This window comes from Aspergillus udagawae (assembly GCF_001078395.1).
Source record: "Aspergillus udagawae IFM 46973 DNA, scaffold_3, whole genome shotgun sequence".
In the NCBI taxonomy this organism is placed as follows: domain Eukaryota; kingdom Fungi; phylum Ascomycota; class Eurotiomycetes; order Eurotiales; family Aspergillaceae; genus Aspergillus; species Aspergillus udagawae.
The window spans coordinates 119,327-138,224 of NW_025091266.1; the positions used below are offsets into that span (position 1 = coordinate 119,327).

Here is an 18,898-nt window from a genome sequence, read left to right on the forward strand (position 1 = left end):
CGTTGGCGGACTTCTCTCTTTCCTTGTTGTTGATTGAATCGAGCGTCAAACTCAATGAATTTGCTCAACCTTGATAAGGTTGAGCACGCCCTCCCTGAAAACTAACTGGACCGCGCAAAAGATCTAAGTGTAAACATGTAGACCAGCCCCATGAACGAAGGTTTCAGGTAGGTCTGTTTGTTCAGGCATAAGTATCAAATCATCAGTGGTTCTGTCAACTCACATCCCGGGTTTTGGTGCAAACGGCTTGGTCATAAATCGCGCTCAAGACTAATTGAAAAGACTACAGGCCATTAACGCCATAGGCCGACGCAGTATGGGGTAGAAAAAGCCTCTTCCTTGTGACATTTTCAGCAGGGCGAGCTTTTTATTCAATAGAAATATAGACCTGGGAATTAATATACACCTGGGAATTAATTAAAGCCGATCTTATTCATGCACCATACACCTTGTCAAGAGTATCACGTCTGAATGATGTGGATATTGATTGACCCTACTGGACTGTGCTCTACAGAACTTATCAAATGGTGTGACAACATACTGATTTGACAATCTGTTAACAGATTATCCCTTTTCTGCACCCCGCAACAGCTAACTGCTGGGATCTAAACCTCCCTGATATCACCCGTTAGATTACGTGTAATCAAATGATTGAGAGGGCGGTTTGCATTAATAGGCTGTATAGTACCAGTACACCGTAGATAAGCATTTGAAACTGTACAGGCGGTGTAATCTGGGGCTCAGATGGCTGGCTTGTGCTCCCTCACTTTTCCAGTAGAGTCTTCACGTTTGGAGACGATGCCCTCAAGTGACGGGCAAGGGGAGGTCTGGATACACAGCCAATGTCTGTCCTAAAGCAACCGTTCGTAATGTAGATATTTGCTGTCATGGGCATTTCAATAGATGGCTGTGCGAGCCTGTCATATTTCCCCGTGAGGATATTAAGAAGGCCACTGTGAGATGAGACAGCTAGCATAAGACCCCGGCCTGCCCCGCCTTTGTTGGAGGAACCTATTTATCACATGCTAATTTTTCTAGTTAAGCATGGTTCGCGGCAGATCACGGAAGTTTGCACTCTGGGATCCTGCAGAATAATACAACATTCTTTGACGCTACAGCAGAAGGAACAGGATGGGTTGTCTGAATGGCAGGATAGACAGCTTCAAATGTCTTCAAGTAAAGCCTCCAGCAACTAAATTGTTGGAGAGGCCTCTACAAAGGTAGATCAACAAAAGCAGGTCCGGCTACCACCGGCTTCCGGAACGATTAAAATTAGTGTCCAGCTTCTTTAAGACCTGTTTCATTCCCCTTAAAGATCTCTTTATAATACAAATTGTATGTGGCTTAAGGCTTTATTTTGACATGGTCCTGTGTTGAAATCGGGCGCCAGGCGATTTTCTACTTTCAAAAGATCAGCCGGCTCTGAAAATAAGCAAAGGAAGTTCAACAGGCTCTTTCAGTTGATCTCCGAACTTAGGCGAAAAGGAAGACCGTGGATCCTGCTGGGTTATCGACAGTTCAAACGTAATTCTAAGTAAACCTTCCTTAGAATACTTAAAAGAGGATTTCATCTGTTGATTGCGAGATTTACAGATTGCTTCCAATTCGAGCTCGAGGCATGAAATGCTCCCAAATACGAACTGCACTATACCTGGGTAGGCAGGTATACCCGTTTGAGACCCCCCGCACAACAGTGCTCTCACGGGTTTTCAGCACTGCTTGACCTTTTGCATGCTGGTAGAATGTCATCAAGGCCCTACTCAGAAATTTTAAACATGTAAATTGAGTAAATTGCAAGGTGTGACTCTCATGGTGTTGTCGGATTACATCTCAAGCAGGAATGAATGCTGACGAAGGCTCCATACTCGTGTTCGTGATGGGGCCAAAATGCACACGACACGACTTCCGGATGTCTCGTAAAACATAAGTAAAATTTCTGTCCCACATGTAGCGGGCAATAAAATCACGTTTTCTAACACCTTAAATCAGCACAAATACGTGAGCAGGCTCCCTATGGGCGCGGTATATATGAAAGATTGTCTGCTGATTCTAATTAATAGAAGACTTCCTTTTAATTCCACGGAGGGTTTTTCAATATAGACCAAGAAAGACATCGAATCAACGCCATGTCTCTTCCTTACCTGCCCAGCTTTTCTCAAACCACTACGATTCACACTGCTCGCCTTCTGCTGCGGCCATTCAGAGACACAGACATCACTGCACTTCGTACGCTTCGGACAGTCCCGGAGGTCATGCGTTGGACAAGGCAGGGACGCATTGATTTGTCACTAGAGGAGACCAGGAGGTGGATGGATTTGTATATGTCTGGAAGTGACATGTCCGAAAATGGTACACAGGGGCGACTGAGCTATAATTTCGTCGTGGTCAAGAAAAAAGATCCGAATCTGAGCAGTCCTACCCTGTCATCGAGTACACTGATAGGGGATGAGGAAGGCACTGTAATCGGTGTTTTGGGCGTTGTAGCTCTCTCCCCTTCAGGCGATCCGGAAGTTGGCTACTTATTCCATCCTCGAGCATGGGGAAAGGGGTACGCGACAGAAGCGCTTCAGGGCTTCACTAGGGCATGGTGGGAACTGCTGCTTCCCGGGCCTTCCCTTACTCACGATTTGGAGGCGGACGAAGCGTTCACACTGGTTGCTGTTACAGAGAAGACCAACACAGCGAGTGCGAAGGTACTGACGAAATGTGGCTGGAGAGTAGTTGGCGAAGATACAGAAGATGAGGTGGAAGTTTTGCACTGGATGCTTCGGCGACCTGGTTCTCTAGGGTCTCAGGGCATCTAACAGAAGGTCTATTGCGACATGAAGCGCTGATCCAAATTTGAGAAGAATTAAGAAGATTCACTACTATTGAACTCTATGTTTAAAGCATCCAGTTAACAATAAGTTCCCCCCCAAATGTGTCTGGCTGAACAATGTCTATCTGATGGTATTGTCAATTGGTTTCTGTCAGATAGGGACTCGCAACGTCTTTCCAGAGATGTGTCCGACCTCTATCAGCCATTTTTCAGCATTGGACGACCAGAAGCTTCCGAAGTCAATCTCCATACGAAAGGGAGAGAAATATGGAATACAAGCATTGAGAACCCGCCTTCAAGAACTCCAGACCCATACAGCCTAGCCATCAAACAACTGTGTTTATAGTAAGAAGTGAAACCAGCAGCAAATCCAAAACTGCAAGAACGCACGGCATCCTGTAGGAGCTGAGCGCCAAGAGCCTTTCTAACAGTGGTTGCAAAAAGATTATCAGAATGTACCGATGATATGCCTCTGTTGGCACATCACCAGTATGGCACTGCTAATAACCCTGGCTGCAAGGAGAAAACTATAGAGGAATTTAACTGAGCTGTCTTGCTGCCAGTGATGATGGAGTCGGAAATCAGCTCTTTAAGCTCAACAAGAAGGCCTCTGCCCGCGCTGATTCATAAGAATTTCGATTTGCTATTTTAGCATTTTTGGCGGCACGAAATATGGCAGCCTTTCAGCAGCTTTCTTCTGCCAGATTCACGCACTCTTCATTGACTCACCATTCAACACAATAGTCTATCTGAGGCTGCTGTTTTATATACAATTTCGTCTGGGATAGTTCTTAGGGCTCAACTTCCGCTTCATCGTACAATTTCGAAGCCCTCCGCCACCTGTAATAATTGAGGGATGCCGACTGCGATTATCTTCGCCGCATTTTATAAGGTTTATGACTTACTTCTCATGGCCGTACCACCAATTTCCTTCGGGGCTGCCTTGGCCAGCCTGCCCTATGTCTCAGAATTCGCCGCAATGGACTCAAGTAGTACTACTGCTTACTGTCGAGGATGGAGCTGGAGTAAAACATACCGACACCTGGCAGCAGCTTTCAAACAAGAGGCTAACGGGGTATAGTCAAGGGCAGAGGGCAGATATCTGTCTGACTCGTGAAAGTATAATCATAATGGCTCCCCCGAGATCGGATATCGTCAACCAATATATCGCAAGTTCTCTTACGAAATTTGATTACTGTGCGCTGGCTGTTATGGCTACGGATTAGTGCCTCCTTTCCGATGTATACGAAGACGTAGGTCATACTGTCGTGAACTTCTTGTGCACGTGAACTCATGAGACGGCAAGGTCGACGATCAATCAAACGCATCCCCTATCGCGAGAGCAATCACGAGGAGCGTAGTAGATTATCAGGCGTCTAGAACATATGATATTCCGGAAATCGAGGCGCTTGCGAATAAGTATCTCGAACATTTCGGGAAATCAATGGCTCTGTTGGGCATAGCCATGGCTGCGAGGGAAGTGTTTCAAAACTGCCCTGCGAGTAGGCTTGGCTTCCAAGCAATATTAAAAGACGTCTCCAGCAATTGTTAGTGACTGGCACTTCAATATTGAAGCTAAAATTGCATAGTTTATTCGTCGCTAGCAACGCCACACGCAGTCTATTCATTCCATACCTGCATATCACATCGCTGTGGTGGAACCAAAAGCATACTTGGCACAGGTTTCATTGTAAATTACACAGCAACGGTGGTACATCTGCAGGTAGACTGAGATGGTTCGACGACCGGAATTCTCCAAAATTTGCGTCAAGTCGTTCAAACAAGAAAGTGTGTATTTGTGCTCGTACTCCGCAAGTTGAAGCAATTGCGTCCGTACATCGCCGTCCGATTTGAGGCTTTGAGGAGACGAGAATTCGGGGAAGTTGACCGAATTGAGGTTCGATGTAAGGCGGTCTCGCTCAATACTGCCGACATCATTCCAAAGCCTGCCTTCTACAGACATCTGCCTCCATAACCTCTCGGCAAGATATCTTTCTTTGGCGGTGATAAAGACATCACCACCGTTTCCAATCTTACAGATAAGGGCTTTGGAGACAACCGCGCTCTTGACGTCATGAACAGCAGATGTATGCAGCCAGGTATAGAAATTCTGGCCCGAGCGTACAGTGATATGCTCGGCGTCCGAATGCCCACAGCCGTTGCTTAGTGCTCTGTTCGCCCTGGCTCGCTGTGTAGCAGCCAAAGTCGCCATCTTCACTTCTTGTTGCAGATCCAGTCTATCCGAAGAGCTAGTATTCCTAGTGAGTTTCTCATCCAAGACAAAACGGAACCAGAGGTCTATGTTTTGCCGTACGGCTTTGACCCTGTGGAGAGCTTCCTCATCCATATTAGAAATATTGTCTTCATCCAGGCATTGGTGCAGAGAATGATCTTTGCAGAGATTGGTTTCATGGCACAACTTGTCGATATAGTCGACTATCATGGGGATGGCAGAGTCCGGTAGACTTGCGAGCGACCTCTCCATTAGGTCGTCTTCTTGAAACAAACCAATGGAGAGCTCTGCCATGCTGTAAATAACCCGCGTACTCAGGAGACACCCGGGGCTTGAGTTGTTGGCCAATGTCCAGAAGCAGGCGGCAAATTTGATGTACTTTTCTCCCAGGGGCCTTCCAGTGGAAAATACATCCAGCGTCTTCAAACTGTCGCTAAGAAGAATCGCCTCGATTGCTGAAGCTTGTATGACCCACTTTGGTGTTTGCGTTTGGGATGGCAATTGAGAAAAGTATTCTATCATTTTGTAAACCGTGATCGTTGATATGTTGACCAGTTTGGATGGTATTTCGGCAAGTTTGTTAATAGTCTCCTCAGCTTGAACAGCAGCCATGATGTAAGAGTCCGAAACAGTCGGTATGGCATACAAGGTTTTGTCCAACCAAAGCTGGTCGTCTGTCGGCGAGCGTTGGCTTCGGGTCAAAATAAACTCGAGGCCTTTGCTGATTGCTGTTTTCACGCGGGCTGCTATCATCTCAGTGAAACTGAAACATGTCACGCTTTTCAGAATCAGGATGGCATATGCGGTCTCTTCAGCAGAGTTTGAGCTTCCCCAGGAGCCGTCCTGGTTCTGGGTGTGCAATGTTCGGATTAATGACTGAAAGAGCGTGAGCGGTAGCTGAAACCTCATAAGCTTATCTGGTAATGCGGCCAGATGTCCTTCACTCCAGCGCTGGATGTAGGACATCAAGGCTTCGCACATGAGCATCGTCGGATAATAAGGCGAAATATTCTGGCGATACCCTTAGAACATAACGCACAGTCTGTAAAAATGGTTCAACATACCCATTTATCTTTGAGCAGTCCGTCACAGTTAAACCATGCCTCGCACAGGTAGCGAGTGCATTTTTCGATTTGCGGCTGGTAGTGGCCATCGGTCGAAAGCAATACCAGAGCAGTCAGGACATTAGAATTCGTACTCACGCTTGTATGCGTCTCGTGCAGATAGGTTGCGAAATGATTTTCTCGCTCAAACCGATCGACCAACGCCTGGGGCGAGTAGCGTGTTCCTTGCAGCATCAGGGCTACTAACGCCTTGGCCGTGTCATCGGCATCAGCGCACGCCTTGGGGACTATCCACAGCAGGTTAACGAAAGGCTTAAAAATAGATTGATTGAAGGTGCTCTACCGAAGCCAACGAGCCCTTGCTTTTGAATTTCGTCTTCAACTTGGTTGCCAATCTGTATAAGGCGGCTGCTTGTTTCAAAGCCATGGCGTAGCAAATTCGATGTCACCTTTCCGGATTAGAATAATCGGCATTGCAACTAACATGGATCAAACATACCCATGCCCATTCGAATACAGTGGTCGGATATCCTGCGGCCACAAGGCCTGATCCTCGACCTGCACCGTTGGAGATTGCATGCCGAATGTATTCCTCGGCCTCATCATCCCACAAGGGATGATACATGAGATATGCTGCGGTCGCAGATGGAGATGCTAACATACTGCCGAGGACTTTCTGATGTCTCAGAGCTTCAATGTCAACCTTCCCAATCACAGCTTCCAGAGAGTGTAAAAGAGACGATTGTGGGCCGTTGAAGATAGTTTCCAGGTTAATCTTCGAAAGTTTCTTCGACTGAAACTTAGTCAGGTACGTTCGATCAAAGTCGAATGTATGCCCTTCCGATTCCAGGAGATCTAGAATTGCTGGTAATCGAAGTTCTAGACCAACAGACAACGTACATGTTGCCAGCAAGCCATCCAGGCCTTTCAAGGCTGTCTGTAGGAATTGTTTTGCTTTGAGGATCCTTGAGTGTAGATCTTGAAGCTCTGTTTCACAGCAGTTCTCTGCATGTTTCTGTAGAGCAAGAAGAGCCGTTAAGGTGCTAACAATAGAGTCCAATTCCGAGGTAGTTCCACTCCAACTGCCACAAGGACGTTGCTCTTGTAAAATAGCCTGGAAGGCAGCTGGGAATGCCCAGACAGATCCACCTTCCGTGGATTTTTTCACCATCGAGATCCACGCAGTATCGTATATATTGCCGGTCATTGTGCCTATCCCGTAGGTTGGATGGTAAGACTTATCAAAACTCTCAAACAAGCCTTGTTTCTTCATATCGACAAGTAGCGCTCCCGGATTGCCAATCATATTGCGTGATGGATAATACTAGAGTATGGAATACAAAGGGAACTTTGGGTGAATGGTTGGTAGGGTTGATCGGCTCAGAAATGTCTGGCTTGGGCTATGTCTTAAATAAAAAGCATGGGTGTACTTCAACTGGATCCACAGGCATCTGACCCTCTCACTGGGCCACGTCAACTCTAGATCGATGTATATCTCAGAGTGGCATTGACAGAAGCTTAGGCTACGAAGAACTCTCTGGGTACAGGTGTTAGTTACTTGAATACCATGTACCAAACGGTCTTTTGCTCATCGTCCAGCTGCGTCCGCTATGCACAATGCAAGGCGGTCACATAGGCTCTACCTGGAGGTAAACTGGAGTTAGGGAGAATAACTGAATCTTAATATGCAAGGACTAGGTCTCCAGCACAGTACCCATCGTGTGGCGAACCTGAAAAGCGCTCCACGGTTGTTGACACCAATCATCACTGTTTGATTGGCATAGCGATTGATAAGTCCACTATAAGAATAAGATATGTCATGAGATTATTCACTTTTAATTTGATCTGCTTTACTTTGTATTCATTCGACTAGTCAAGCCATGAAATAAATGAGTTTCCGGAAATCACAATACAATAGTTGTATGCAAAGAGGGTGTCTCTCAGCTGATATTCTTCCAATGCATCTCGCGGTAAGTTCAACAATAACCTTCAAATGTGACACAGCATAAGCGTATTTCAAATATCACTACACACGTATACATCCCATCTCACCGCCAACTCCCAACCTCCCATACTGGTTGAGAGGGATAAGAGGGTGGACCTCATAGCCATTGAAATACATACCATACCAGCTGCGCCTTACCACTCTAGCTTCCTTTCGACTCTCATACAGCTTAGCTGAGCTCAAAGGCCTACTCACGATAGAGCGCCTCGCCGGCCAATTATAGGGAGCATTGACTCCAAGTACCTTAAGCTGTGGTACTCATAAAACACCTATCTTTCCTTATTTTTAGCATGGCTTTTCCTTCCCTCCTATAACCCACGCCACTCCCTGACATTATGGGTCTTATGTCTCCTACCGCAATTTTGACATCCGTCATGGAGCAATTCACCATATCTATTATACTACTCGTCATATTTGGCTTGATTTTGCGCAGTATATATCGCCTGTATCTTCACCCCCTCCATCATATACCAGGCCCAAAGTTGGCGGCAATTTCTCATGCCTATGAGTTCTATCATGATGTGATTCTAGGTGGACTGTTTGTTTGGGAAATTGAAAAGATGCACGAAAAATATGGTAGCGCTCAAAGATAAATCAGCCTTACAATATGTTTACCCTTTTATAGGTCCAATTGTGCGGATCAACCCCCGAGAAGTCCACATCAAAGATCCGTATTTCTACGATGAGCTTTATGCTCCGAGCAGCGGGGTGCGAGACAAAGACCCGAAATCCGTAGTGATCTTCAGTGCCCCTACCTCGTTAGTCGCAACAGTTGACCATCAAACGCATCGCATGCGCCGGAAATTACTAAACAACTTCTTTTCAAGGCGGTCGATTGAGAATATCGAGCCGGTTATCCACAAGTCGCTCTCAAGGTTCCTGGATGGTCTTACTACAGCCCACAAGGAAGGCAGCGTAGTAGAGTTGATCGACAGACTACAAGGGTTGACAGGTGACGTGATAACAGAATATGCGTATGGAGAGAACTATGGGCTCCAAGATCCTGAGAACTATGGCAAAGGCATTGTCAAGGTTGTTCAGGAAGGGACGGACCAAATTCACTTCTTTAGGTTTTTCCCTCTCGTTTCGCAACTCTTGCGATATGTACCCTCGTGGTTTATGAGCCAGGTCTTCCCGGCCCGAGCGGCAATATACCAGCTGCTGGATGGTGTACGGAAGCAATCAATCCTCGCGCTTCAGCAGAGGAACACTTCCAATGCTCCCCAGAAGATGACCATTTTCCAAGCTCTTACGGCTCCAGAGGTGCCGCCCGAGGAAAGAAATTTGCAGCGCCTCGAGGATGAGGGGCTGGTTTTGTTTGCTGCCGGTACAGAGACCACGGCGACCACCTTATCTGTGGCTTTATTTTACATTCTGAATGACAAGAGGGTCCTTTCGAAACTTCGCAGAGAATTGGAACAAGTAATGCCAACACCGCAACATCCAACAACATGGCGCGAACTTGAAAAGCTGCCATATTTGGTTTGTACCCTGCTTGTGTATCATGGTCGTCCCGGATCCTGGTTGATAGTTTATTTCACAGACGGCAGTCATCCGCGAGGCCCTACGCTTTTCTGGAATAGTTATGCGACAGCAGAGAATTTCGCCGACACAGGCCTTAAAATACAAGGATATTGTGGTGCCTCCTGGGGTATTTTTTTGACAACCCTTTGTTCCAGCTGACACAACTGATCAACGCAAGTAGACACCAGTCAGTATGATCGCACGTTTCGTACATATGGATCCCACCATTTTTCCTGATCCGACGAGGTTTCACCCTGAACGTTGGATGCTCGCAGCTGGGCGCGATGAAGGTCTTTCAAAGTTCCTTGTGACATTTAGCAGAGGTAACAGGGGCTGTATAGGCCTGAAGTGAGTCCGTTTCATCTATTAATGCCTTTCACACCGCTAAGGTCGCTCACCACAGCTTGGCCTATGCGGAATTATATAATACCCTCGCAGCTGTTGTCCGTCGATTCGATTTGGAATTGTACCAGACGACGCCAGAGAATATTCGGTTCGTACGAGACAAACTTCTTCCACGGAGCAAGGATGGTTGCTGGACGGTCCGAGTCAAGGTTGTTGGAATCCGTGAGGAATAGTGTACCAGGGTCGGGGAACTAAATTTCCTCGCCGTATATCCCTGACATCATGCCTTGAATAGGATTTTATTGGGACATTTTACCAAGTATCCTTCGCTGTTTGTTCAAAAGAAGATATCTCGTTGCGATTCTCACCTGGAAGCTGAGGGGATGTATGCATAATGCAATATGAATACCAATTGATATTGAACTGGGTCTATTTGGCACTCCAGCCATTGCTTTCTCTGGAACTTCTAATGAATAATAGTATTAGGGAAGCTGGGTGGATACGGAAAAAGCAAGCACTAAGGCTAATATGAAGGCAGCCGAAGGACGAAGTCTGGTCGACAGCAGTCCGCCCAACACCTGTAACGAGGGGTTTTCAACTGTTTTGCCTGATACGGGAACTCTAAATTCAGCAAGCTACGTCCAGCAATGTTCTTGCTCGTTAAGAATCAGCCATATCACATGAATACCAGTCTTCAGGAGCAGACAGCTGCGCTAACCGATGAATGCCAATAGTGTCTGCCTAGGAACTGCAGAATTCGAGTTTAACATGTCATATTCGGCCTGTCTGGCAAGGTCCAGCCCGTATCAAACGGCCCAATTTTGGGAAGATTCCATGGAGCCGGAAAAGGCAGGTCCATGGATTACTGTACTGGTACCATATGTATACTACGTGTGGGGGAAAAAAAACCCCGTCATATCTGGCACCAGCAGACCTTTTGTATCTTAACATTTCCAACGTTTTGTCAGTGTTACCTGACGAACCCGTCAATATCAGCCCTAGGACACATCATAGCACTTGGTAGCCTTGAGGCAACATGTTCAACTTGCGGCATCAGGACATGGCAGTGACAAGACGTAGACAGAAATATGCTTTTATTTCATGGATCTCATGGTGTCATCGCGCACTGTCAGGGTATAAGGCTAGCCATTAGGTGAGGGTGCGTATGGCATGGATACTCTCTCCAGAAGAGCGGTGTCGATAACCTGTAAATATCACGTTTGAACCCGGTGTTCTAAATCATAACAGGGCACCTTTGACCCTAACATTGACGCGCTACATGGAGAGTTACAGAACGATGTACAGGGGACATGTCATCGCACAGCTCTTTGGTAGTCGGGCTCATAGTCGTGCATGCGAGTGTGACTCCAGCTTCAAGCGGAACCGTTCTCTTAGCTCTTGCAGCGTGTTGAAGTAGTCACGATAGCTCATATTTCATTTCCTCCCACCCAATCAATATGAGTCCGTACGTGCAAACCAGCGCGACTTGCTTGGTAGTATTGGCTCACCATGCAGGATTCGAGGCTCCATCTACAAGGTTGGGTGCATCCCCGTACAAACCAAGGCCAACCTGACAAGGCCGAGTTTAGAATTTAATTGACGAAACCAGGGCATGCTGTCTCTCAAGCAATAGCAATAACTCCCACGAGCCGGTTTCACAGCATTGTTGCCGCTTCCTGCCCTACTGTATTGAGTCTTCAGTTTGGCGGATCGGGATGGAGATGAGCCACTGGCGCATTAGATCCTGCATGTATCACTGATGTTAATTCGTTCGAAGTTTGGCCCAGGAACGATGTATACTGCAGTAAAGCCATTGTAACCCGCCCACTTTGAATTCGGGAAGCGCCCTTGTTTGCGATGGATCTGGCATCGACCAGCCCTTACATATGAGTTCGACCAAGTTCTATAAATGCAGCCAGCCATCGCTTACTCTGCCAGAGCCATCAACAGAATTTCCCGCATCCGAGTGTGTGCTAATGACAGTCCCTACTCTATTGTGATTATTCCCGTAACCGACTGGCAATGGGCCAAACCCCTTCGGTTCCGAAGCCCGGAACCCAAATCCAAGTCATCGGCGCCGGATTGCCTCGCACTGGGACTACATCCTTTAGCGTGGCCTTAGCTATCCTGCTCGACGCGCCCGTCTACCACTGCAACACCCAAACCACACGCGGCCCACCTTCGGAGCTAGAATCATGGATCCGCATCCTCCACGCATGGCTTGACGACGATCGTCGCACTGTCTTAACTGTCCTCAAACCCTGCCTGACTGGCTACGCGGCCGTCACCGACACTCCGGCTTGTCACCTTCTCCCAGAGCTGCTGGAGCTCTACCCCGATGCCAAGGTCATCTGTACAGTGCGCGACCCGCTCGCATGGGAAAAGAGCATGAAACAAGCGCATGGGCTTACGAGAACGTGGTTCCTAAAAGCCCTCCTCTTTCCACTGCCGGGCATGCGACATTTTGTGGACTTTACTTGGCTGCTACGGCGGCAGTGGAGCAGGCTGTATGCCGATGGTCGACGTTTGAATTCAGTCGACGAGGTCGCCGCCACCCTGCCACAGAGGGAGACCTACTCCAGGCATCTGGCCTGGTTGAAGGAAAATGTGCCCGCCGATCGGCTTGTGTTCTTTGACGTGAGGGAGGGCTGGGAGCCGCTGTGTAGAGCGCTGGGTAAAGATGTTCCGAAGGACGTACCCTTCCCGCATGAGAATGACTCGGTGGGAATTGAGCGCACCGCGAAATATCACATCCGACGGGCGTTGATGCGGTGGGCGGTGATTTTTGCTGTGGCTGGGGTTATTATCGTAGGCGGTTTTGGGGTGTGATGCGAGTTCGAATACAAAGACTCGATACCGACTCGTAACATGTTTTCCCATTACATTCCGTTACGGCGAGATTATCGCCTTTAGAGGTTGGCGCAAGGGGGTTCGCCTTGCGTCAATCCTACATTGCCGCCAGGCTCTAGATAGCAGTAGTTCGATTTTAGCTTCATCCTCCCTACTTTGGGGGATGGGTTCGGGATTTGTCTGCAGTTGTTTCGGGCTGCGATGCTTACATTGCTCTCTGGCTGCGTAGTCGGGTCTATATGAGGATAGGGGGTAGGCTAGGGGCTGCTGGCTGCCCTGTACATGTCCTACTAACAGTAAAGGATCGCAGCTCCCTTTTATAAGTCTACCTAAGCTCTGAAGGAATGTAAGGGTCTAAACAACTATATATATGATGATGATAACTAATAGATATCTCTAAATGCTTTCATAGGCTTCCTTAAAGCCATATATATACCTTTTGATATCACATTATTATATGTCAATTCAATATAACTATTTGAATCATTTGATATCCCTATTCCCTACTATAACTTACGGTGAAATCTACGGTTATGGTGCGGCGCACCCACACAGCCTCAGTGTTGGTTGTGTATGGCACGGATACTTTGGCAACCCATCTGGGTTTATGGGTCCATTTCCATGCGGATTGTGGTCCACCCATATCCATGTAGGTTGGATCAGGGTTGACCCCATCCAACCCAAAGTGTGGATTTGGTGGGTTGGATATGGATTTTTGGATTGGTTCAACCAGTCTACATAATTATTATAGTCTCTAGATAGAGTGGATATAGACTCTGCTAAGGCAGAATATGGACTCAGTATAGTGACTGTGTACTCCGCGCCTGATATCATTAATAAATTAAGAAATATAAGAAATATTTGCTAAATGCTAATAATCCCTGAAACCAAACATCTATTAATGACTAAGGAGGGACACTCATGAAGGTTGACGTCATGAAGTTACCATGCACATCCAGCACGAAGATAGAGTAACGTATTCAACCACCGAGTCGCGGATACCACCGAACCGCGGATTTGTATTCCCATACAAAATGGCATTTTTTAATTTAGAATATCTCAGCCATTTCTATATCGCATAGGAAATTACTAAAAGTTAAGATAATATAAGTCTACTTAATTATAATGCACTAGATTTTAATCTGTTATTCGCACTATTTCCCTAGATATTATAAATTACACTGTATCATAAGGCTGCTTTATGTATTTGAGACTACTTTAGGTTTCTTCATTATAATAAAAAGAAAATCAATTGGCTCGCTTATGTTAAACTTCAGATCTCCAATGTATATTATTAGAATAGAGGTTATGGTTGAGATAATCCAAGTTAAAAAGTGCCATTTTGTATGGGAATACAAATCCGCGGTTCGGTGGTATCCGCGACTCGGTGGTTGAATACGTTAGTCTTTGCTACGTTAACCAGCACATTACTGTATAGTGCAGCTTAAAGTGCATATTTTATGAGGACTGAGAGTGCTTGTAGATAAGATTATGGCATATTTTAGAAGCATGTGGAAATTCACCCTCATAGATAGCCGATATTACAAGCAGAAGTCCTCCCTCGTACTCAACTAAATCTATTGACCGTTTTATGATGTTGGAGACGTGATATGCCACTGAACAATTTCAGTACGCCAAACACGTGCGGGAAACACGAGAAAAAGGCGGCTCGCTTGTGGATTGTTATGTTGAACAGTGCCTTACTGGGGAAAAGTAAAGGTTCTGCCTGGCCCGCACCACCCACCACGGCGGCAACCCCGCACTGGTCTGCAGCTGATTCATTGTACTTAATCATACTGGTGGCCAGTGTGGGAGCCATGGTAGTAATCTGTACCTTGAGCAGAAATACATATATGTGTATATAACCTATATACTAATGTAGGAGACCACACTAAATTCCGAGCTTTAGGATTTTGCCGATGGTAATTACCATGTCCCACCCATTACCTGCATCCCTTCAGGCAGCCTGCGCTCATCCGGACTCGCTATTCACCCTTCCAGAAGCGGATCTCCTGCGCCTGGTATATAAGGAGTTTCCCCAAGAGATCGACCGTCTCAAGAGAGCATACTCCGTTCGGCCCCGTCACCCCTCAACCGCGCCCAACACCCCGTCGCCCTCATACATCCTGTACCAAAAAAACTATGATGAGGTAAACCGGACGCTCGTAGCACTCCTAACGCTACGATGGATTCACACGGGACAATATGAGATCTTCGTTGGTTCCCAGCCTCCAGAGCTCCGCTTATCTAGCTCCTCATTCGATTGGATCCGGAAATTCTACGCCCAAGTCATCAAGAGCCCTAACGATCTCTACATCCTCATCACCTCCGTCGTCATTAATGATCTAGGCAAGGATCCGCAGCTCGCATCGGATTGCCGCGACCTAACGGGTAAAGACGTCGCTACTCTCAACCACGACGCCGTCCTCCTCAACGCCTGCACGACCGCACAGAGCCTCATCCCAGCGCTGGCTCACTTCTCCGCCCCGCAAGACAGGGACAAGCTCATCATGGGGATCAAAATTGGCGCATTATTTAACTTTGGCCAGCTGGCACAGGCAGAAAATGCTCCCGCCTGCCTGTCCGTTTTTCAGACGATGGAGGCTCCTCGCCACCGCCACAGCTTCCAGCTCCGCTTCATGGAGCAACTACTTGATGTTGCTGGCGCGGCAGGTCACCTGGACTGGACCTGTGCGAAAACTCTCATCCAGCCGGTTTTTAACGCGTATTGTGATGTCTACGATGCCTGCGAGGGCGTCATGGCTGGCACACTCGATGTGCGCAGTGGATATGACCTTGTCTTGGCTCGACGGGCAGATCGGCTCCATAGCACGGGATTCCGGTTGCTTCATGTGGAGGAGGATAGAGAAGACCGTGCCCTGATGCGGGTGTTATGCATGGGGAGCGTGACGTCGCCGGACACGGCGCGGCGCTATGAAGCCGCATGGAGGACTCTTAGCAACGCGATCCGGGAGGCGCTGGTAAACGACCTTAATATTGTTGGCTCGAAGGATGAGCCTGCCGTCCAGCCGACGTATATGCCGGCGTTGCTTTGCAGCGTCCACGATGATCAGCGAGCGTTAACATGTGCATTGGGGTATCTTGCTCGGGTCATGGGTGCGACAAAGAATCTGACCGATTCCACACCGGTGGTTGTTGAGAGGAGTGTTTTGGGCGTGCTGAAGCAGTACATTGAGAACAGAGATTTTGACCCTACTGTTCTGGAAAGGGTTGATGTACCAGATGCTGCGGTGACTCTGTAACTGATGCGATATCTCTTATTCACGATCATTAACTGTTATATAATTTTAAAGGCACAGTTTTAGAGCAAGAATATATATATTCTTGGAGCGCGGTCTAGTTTAAAGCCTCTATGACGCTGCATATACGCTTTGCTTTCATTTCCTTTGCTGGATCTAGAGATGCTCACATGTACATAGCCACGGCCTTCGCCGTATTCATTGACGTTGTCAGATTCATTAAACCATCTTCAGCCTACGTCCCATCACGACCAATTCGCTTTTTATGCTTCATCTTCTTCTCAAAGTACACACTCATCCACTCCCGATTCCGGGGCATCAACCCCCAAGCCGTCATGTGCGTCTCTTCCTCCTCCGTTAGGCCCAACCAAGCATAAAGATCTTGCCGGCGTTCGACGATTTTCTTCTTGTTCGGGGGAGGACGAGCAGGTTCCAGGTCAAGGACGGCTCTTGCTCGTCTCCTTCCACCTTTCGTCTCGACGACCGTCACCACCTGAGGTAGTTTGGGCTCCCCTTGGTCTTCGCTCCACTCGCTATACCAATCCGGGTAGGACGAGACAGTCGCCTTTAATCTCGACCCCACCCAGCAAGTATATGACCAGGCCTCTTTTTCATCGTCGTCGTTGCGTTTGCGGTTCATAACTGCCTTCCAAATCCTCCTCCCCATGTGCGAATCATCACAGCCAAACTTGAAGGCGGTTAGGATCGTCGCGGCGACCATCACCACTACTGTACATATTTGCGTGTATAGGGCCGACATGCCAATCGCGACGACGTGCACGCCGAACGCGACCCAGCCCAAGAGCCGGGTCGCCTGGTAGATGCCATGATTTGGCACATCCGGGGTGGTCGTAAACAGTAATTGGATCAGATGAGCGGGTGCAGCAATCGTGACAGCTTTCGACTCGTCGGTTATCACGATGACCTTGGCGATAGCGAAGGGGTCCTTGGGCGCGACGGGAATGGCCATGTGTTGTTGTTGGTGTTGCTGTTTGTCTTTCTCGAGATTCATCATCGTTTCGTCATATTTGTCCCGTTTCTGCGGATACTTGTAGTTGCGCGCTTCCTGCTGCGCTCGACTGACATTGGCATCTATCCCGGCGCAATTCTGCGCGACCAGGATACATCGCACAACCACAGACACTATCATCGCCATCACATTCGCGAACCCCCACCAGTCCGCCGTCAGCACAGTCAAGGCAATAAGCATCCCGTGGACCGGCAGCGCCACAAGCAACACGCTAACAAGGAACGTCTTCCACCTTGAGGGCCGTTGATGCTCAACAACCTCCCAGGTAATAACACTTCGCGCCTGACGCAGTTCCTGCGCGCGCAGCCATCGTGAGAACCAGCCCGCCAGCTCAGTCGTCACGATTCCTGCGGAGATGTTGTACAGCGTGAAGCCGAACTGCTTGGAGGTGAACCGGTTTCCTGCCACGACGAAGGCGCCCAGGAGAGGCAGGTAGTCTAGGTAGTGGCTCGGGACGAGCCGCCCCACTGTGCGGTCCATCTCCTCCGCGCCCAGCAATGTTACCAGGCCGAGCGCGTCGATGCGTAGGCCTGCTTCCTCTGCCCAGGTGTTCAGGCGCTGGTGCCAGGGATACATGGCTGATTATGATCAAGACTGACTGCCCACCGGTAGTCAATGAACATATTAGTATTAGTACCATGAAGAGAGGGGCTGCAAAGGCCGTTTAATAATTAGTCATCCTTGCTATCTGCAGCGCTCTGCCAGCCTTGGCCTTCTTCTTTCCTTTTTTGGGGGGGGCGGGAGAGCAGAAATCGTCTCGGAAGGAATTTAACGATAACTGTTTTTCGCGAGATAATGGGGAGATTTCTGAGTGTCTTGCAGACGTACATAGAGGCACATACTCATGCAGACGTTCCGTGTGTCTATGTACCTAAGCCGGGCTCTGTCAGCCTCAGCTGCAATCAGAATTAGTTAATCAGGCTGCATTAGACACCGCTCGAGCCTTGACGCCAGTCCCGAGCAGTATTAGCCTGCCGGCCCCCAACAATACTCAGTAGAATTCAAAACATTTGTCAGCCGTAATATTATGAATGATGTCTGACTGCGATCCCCGCGAAAATCGGAAAAGACAAGCTCAAAAGAACAGATTAGGTGAAAGCAACAGTCCAACCCGAACGAGGAGGGGGCCCTCTCTCCAATGATCCAAATGGGGAAGAATAGGGTTCCATTTCAACGCCGTGGACATTCTTGACGATCACTAGTTGAAAGGAATAGGAGCATTCAAAACGCACTCTAACACTGGTAATTTCGTCCCAGCCGCCCTAACTACTCTGAGTACTTCACTCTGACGTGAGAACTAGTTAGTTACCTGAATAATATATGACACATAAACTCAGTCCACAACTGCAGCGCTGACAGACCAACCAGCAGCGTCAGACCTTGTTATGGAGGGTAAGGGACCCAGGCCGAATACGAGGGCGAGGCTTAGCGGGGACAACACGGACGGGCCTCGTGCCGTTCCAGACCCCCTTTTACACCAAATGCTGCATACAAACAGACTAGATCAGCAGAATAATTCAGGGAACTAGTAGTAGGCGATTTCGTTAGGCGCTGCGGACTGTGAAAGGGGCGTCCAGATTGCTGTCAGACCACAGCATGTATTGCGCTGATTGGGTGTTAAGATGAGTCTGAAAATATCATTTACCGAGTGGGAAACTGACCTCCGAACTAAGCATTTGTTAGCTAGCTGCGAAAGAGGTGTCAGATCATTAATTTCCACAATTTTGCGCACGAGGCCAAGACAGCCTCGTCTGACAGTCAGCTCTCTT

General features: G+C 48.0%; 6 protein-coding genes across 6 annotated transcripts; 4 read left to right on the top strand and 2 right to left on the bottom strand.

Annotated features, from left to right (window-relative positions):
* Positions 1 to 2,126: 2,126 nt before the first annotated feature.
* Positions 2,127 to 2,804, top strand: Aud_003897 (GNAT family N-acetyltransferase; the record flags this gene model as incomplete). Its single annotated transcript, XM_043288844.1, has 1 exon — positions 2,127 to 2,804. The coding sequence occupies one exon, from the start codon at positions 2,127 to 2,129 to the stop codon at positions 2,802 to 2,804; it is 678 nt and encodes a 225-aa protein (XP_043144779.1).
* Positions 2,805 to 4,460: 1,656 nt separating this feature from the next.
* On the bottom strand, positions 4,461 to 7,421 carry Aud_003898 (terpene synthase family protein; the record flags this gene model as incomplete). The annotated part of the gene is made up of 4 exons (XM_043288845.1): positions 4,461 to 6,062; positions 6,116 to 6,402; positions 6,459 to 6,564; positions 6,615 to 7,421. 4 exons carry the CDS (start codon positions 7,419 to 7,421, stop codon positions 4,461 to 4,463), a joined length of 2,802 nt encoding a protein of 933 aa, XP_043144780.1.
* A 1,272-nt stretch (positions 7,422 to 8,693) lies between these two features.
* Positions 8,694 to 10,222, top strand: Aud_003899 (putative cytochrome P450 oxygenase; the record flags this gene model as incomplete). The annotated part of the gene is made up of 4 exons (XM_043288846.1): positions 8,694 to 9,602; positions 9,664 to 9,771; positions 9,826 to 9,992; positions 10,048 to 10,222. The coding sequence occupies 4 exons, from the start codon at positions 8,694 to 8,696 to the stop codon at positions 10,220 to 10,222; spliced, it is 1,359 nt and encodes a 452-aa protein (XP_043144781.1).
* A 1,789-nt stretch (positions 10,223 to 12,011) lies between these two features.
* Aud_003900 (sulfotransferase family protein) lies at positions 12,012 to 12,818 on the top strand (the record flags this gene model as incomplete). Its single annotated transcript, XM_043288847.1, has 1 exon — positions 12,012 to 12,818. One exon carries the CDS (start codon positions 12,012 to 12,014, stop codon positions 12,816 to 12,818), a length of 807 nt encoding a protein of 268 aa, XP_043144782.1.
* Positions 12,819 to 14,770: 1,952 nt separating this feature from the next.
* On the top strand, positions 14,771 to 16,102 carry Aud_003901 (uncharacterized protein; the record flags this gene model as incomplete). The annotated part of the gene is made up of 1 exon (XM_043288848.1): positions 14,771 to 16,102. One exon carries the CDS (start codon positions 14,771 to 14,773, stop codon positions 16,100 to 16,102), a length of 1,332 nt encoding a protein of 443 aa, XP_043144783.1.
* Positions 16,103 to 16,334: 232 nt separating this feature from the next.
* On the bottom strand, positions 16,335 to 17,705 carry Aud_003902 (uncharacterized protein; the record flags this gene model as incomplete). The annotated part of the gene is made up of 1 exon (XM_043288849.1): positions 16,335 to 17,705. The coding sequence occupies one exon, from the start codon at positions 17,703 to 17,705 to the stop codon at positions 16,335 to 16,337; it is 1,371 nt and encodes a 456-aa protein (XP_043144784.1).
* Positions 17,706 to 18,898: the final 1,193 nt, after the last annotated feature.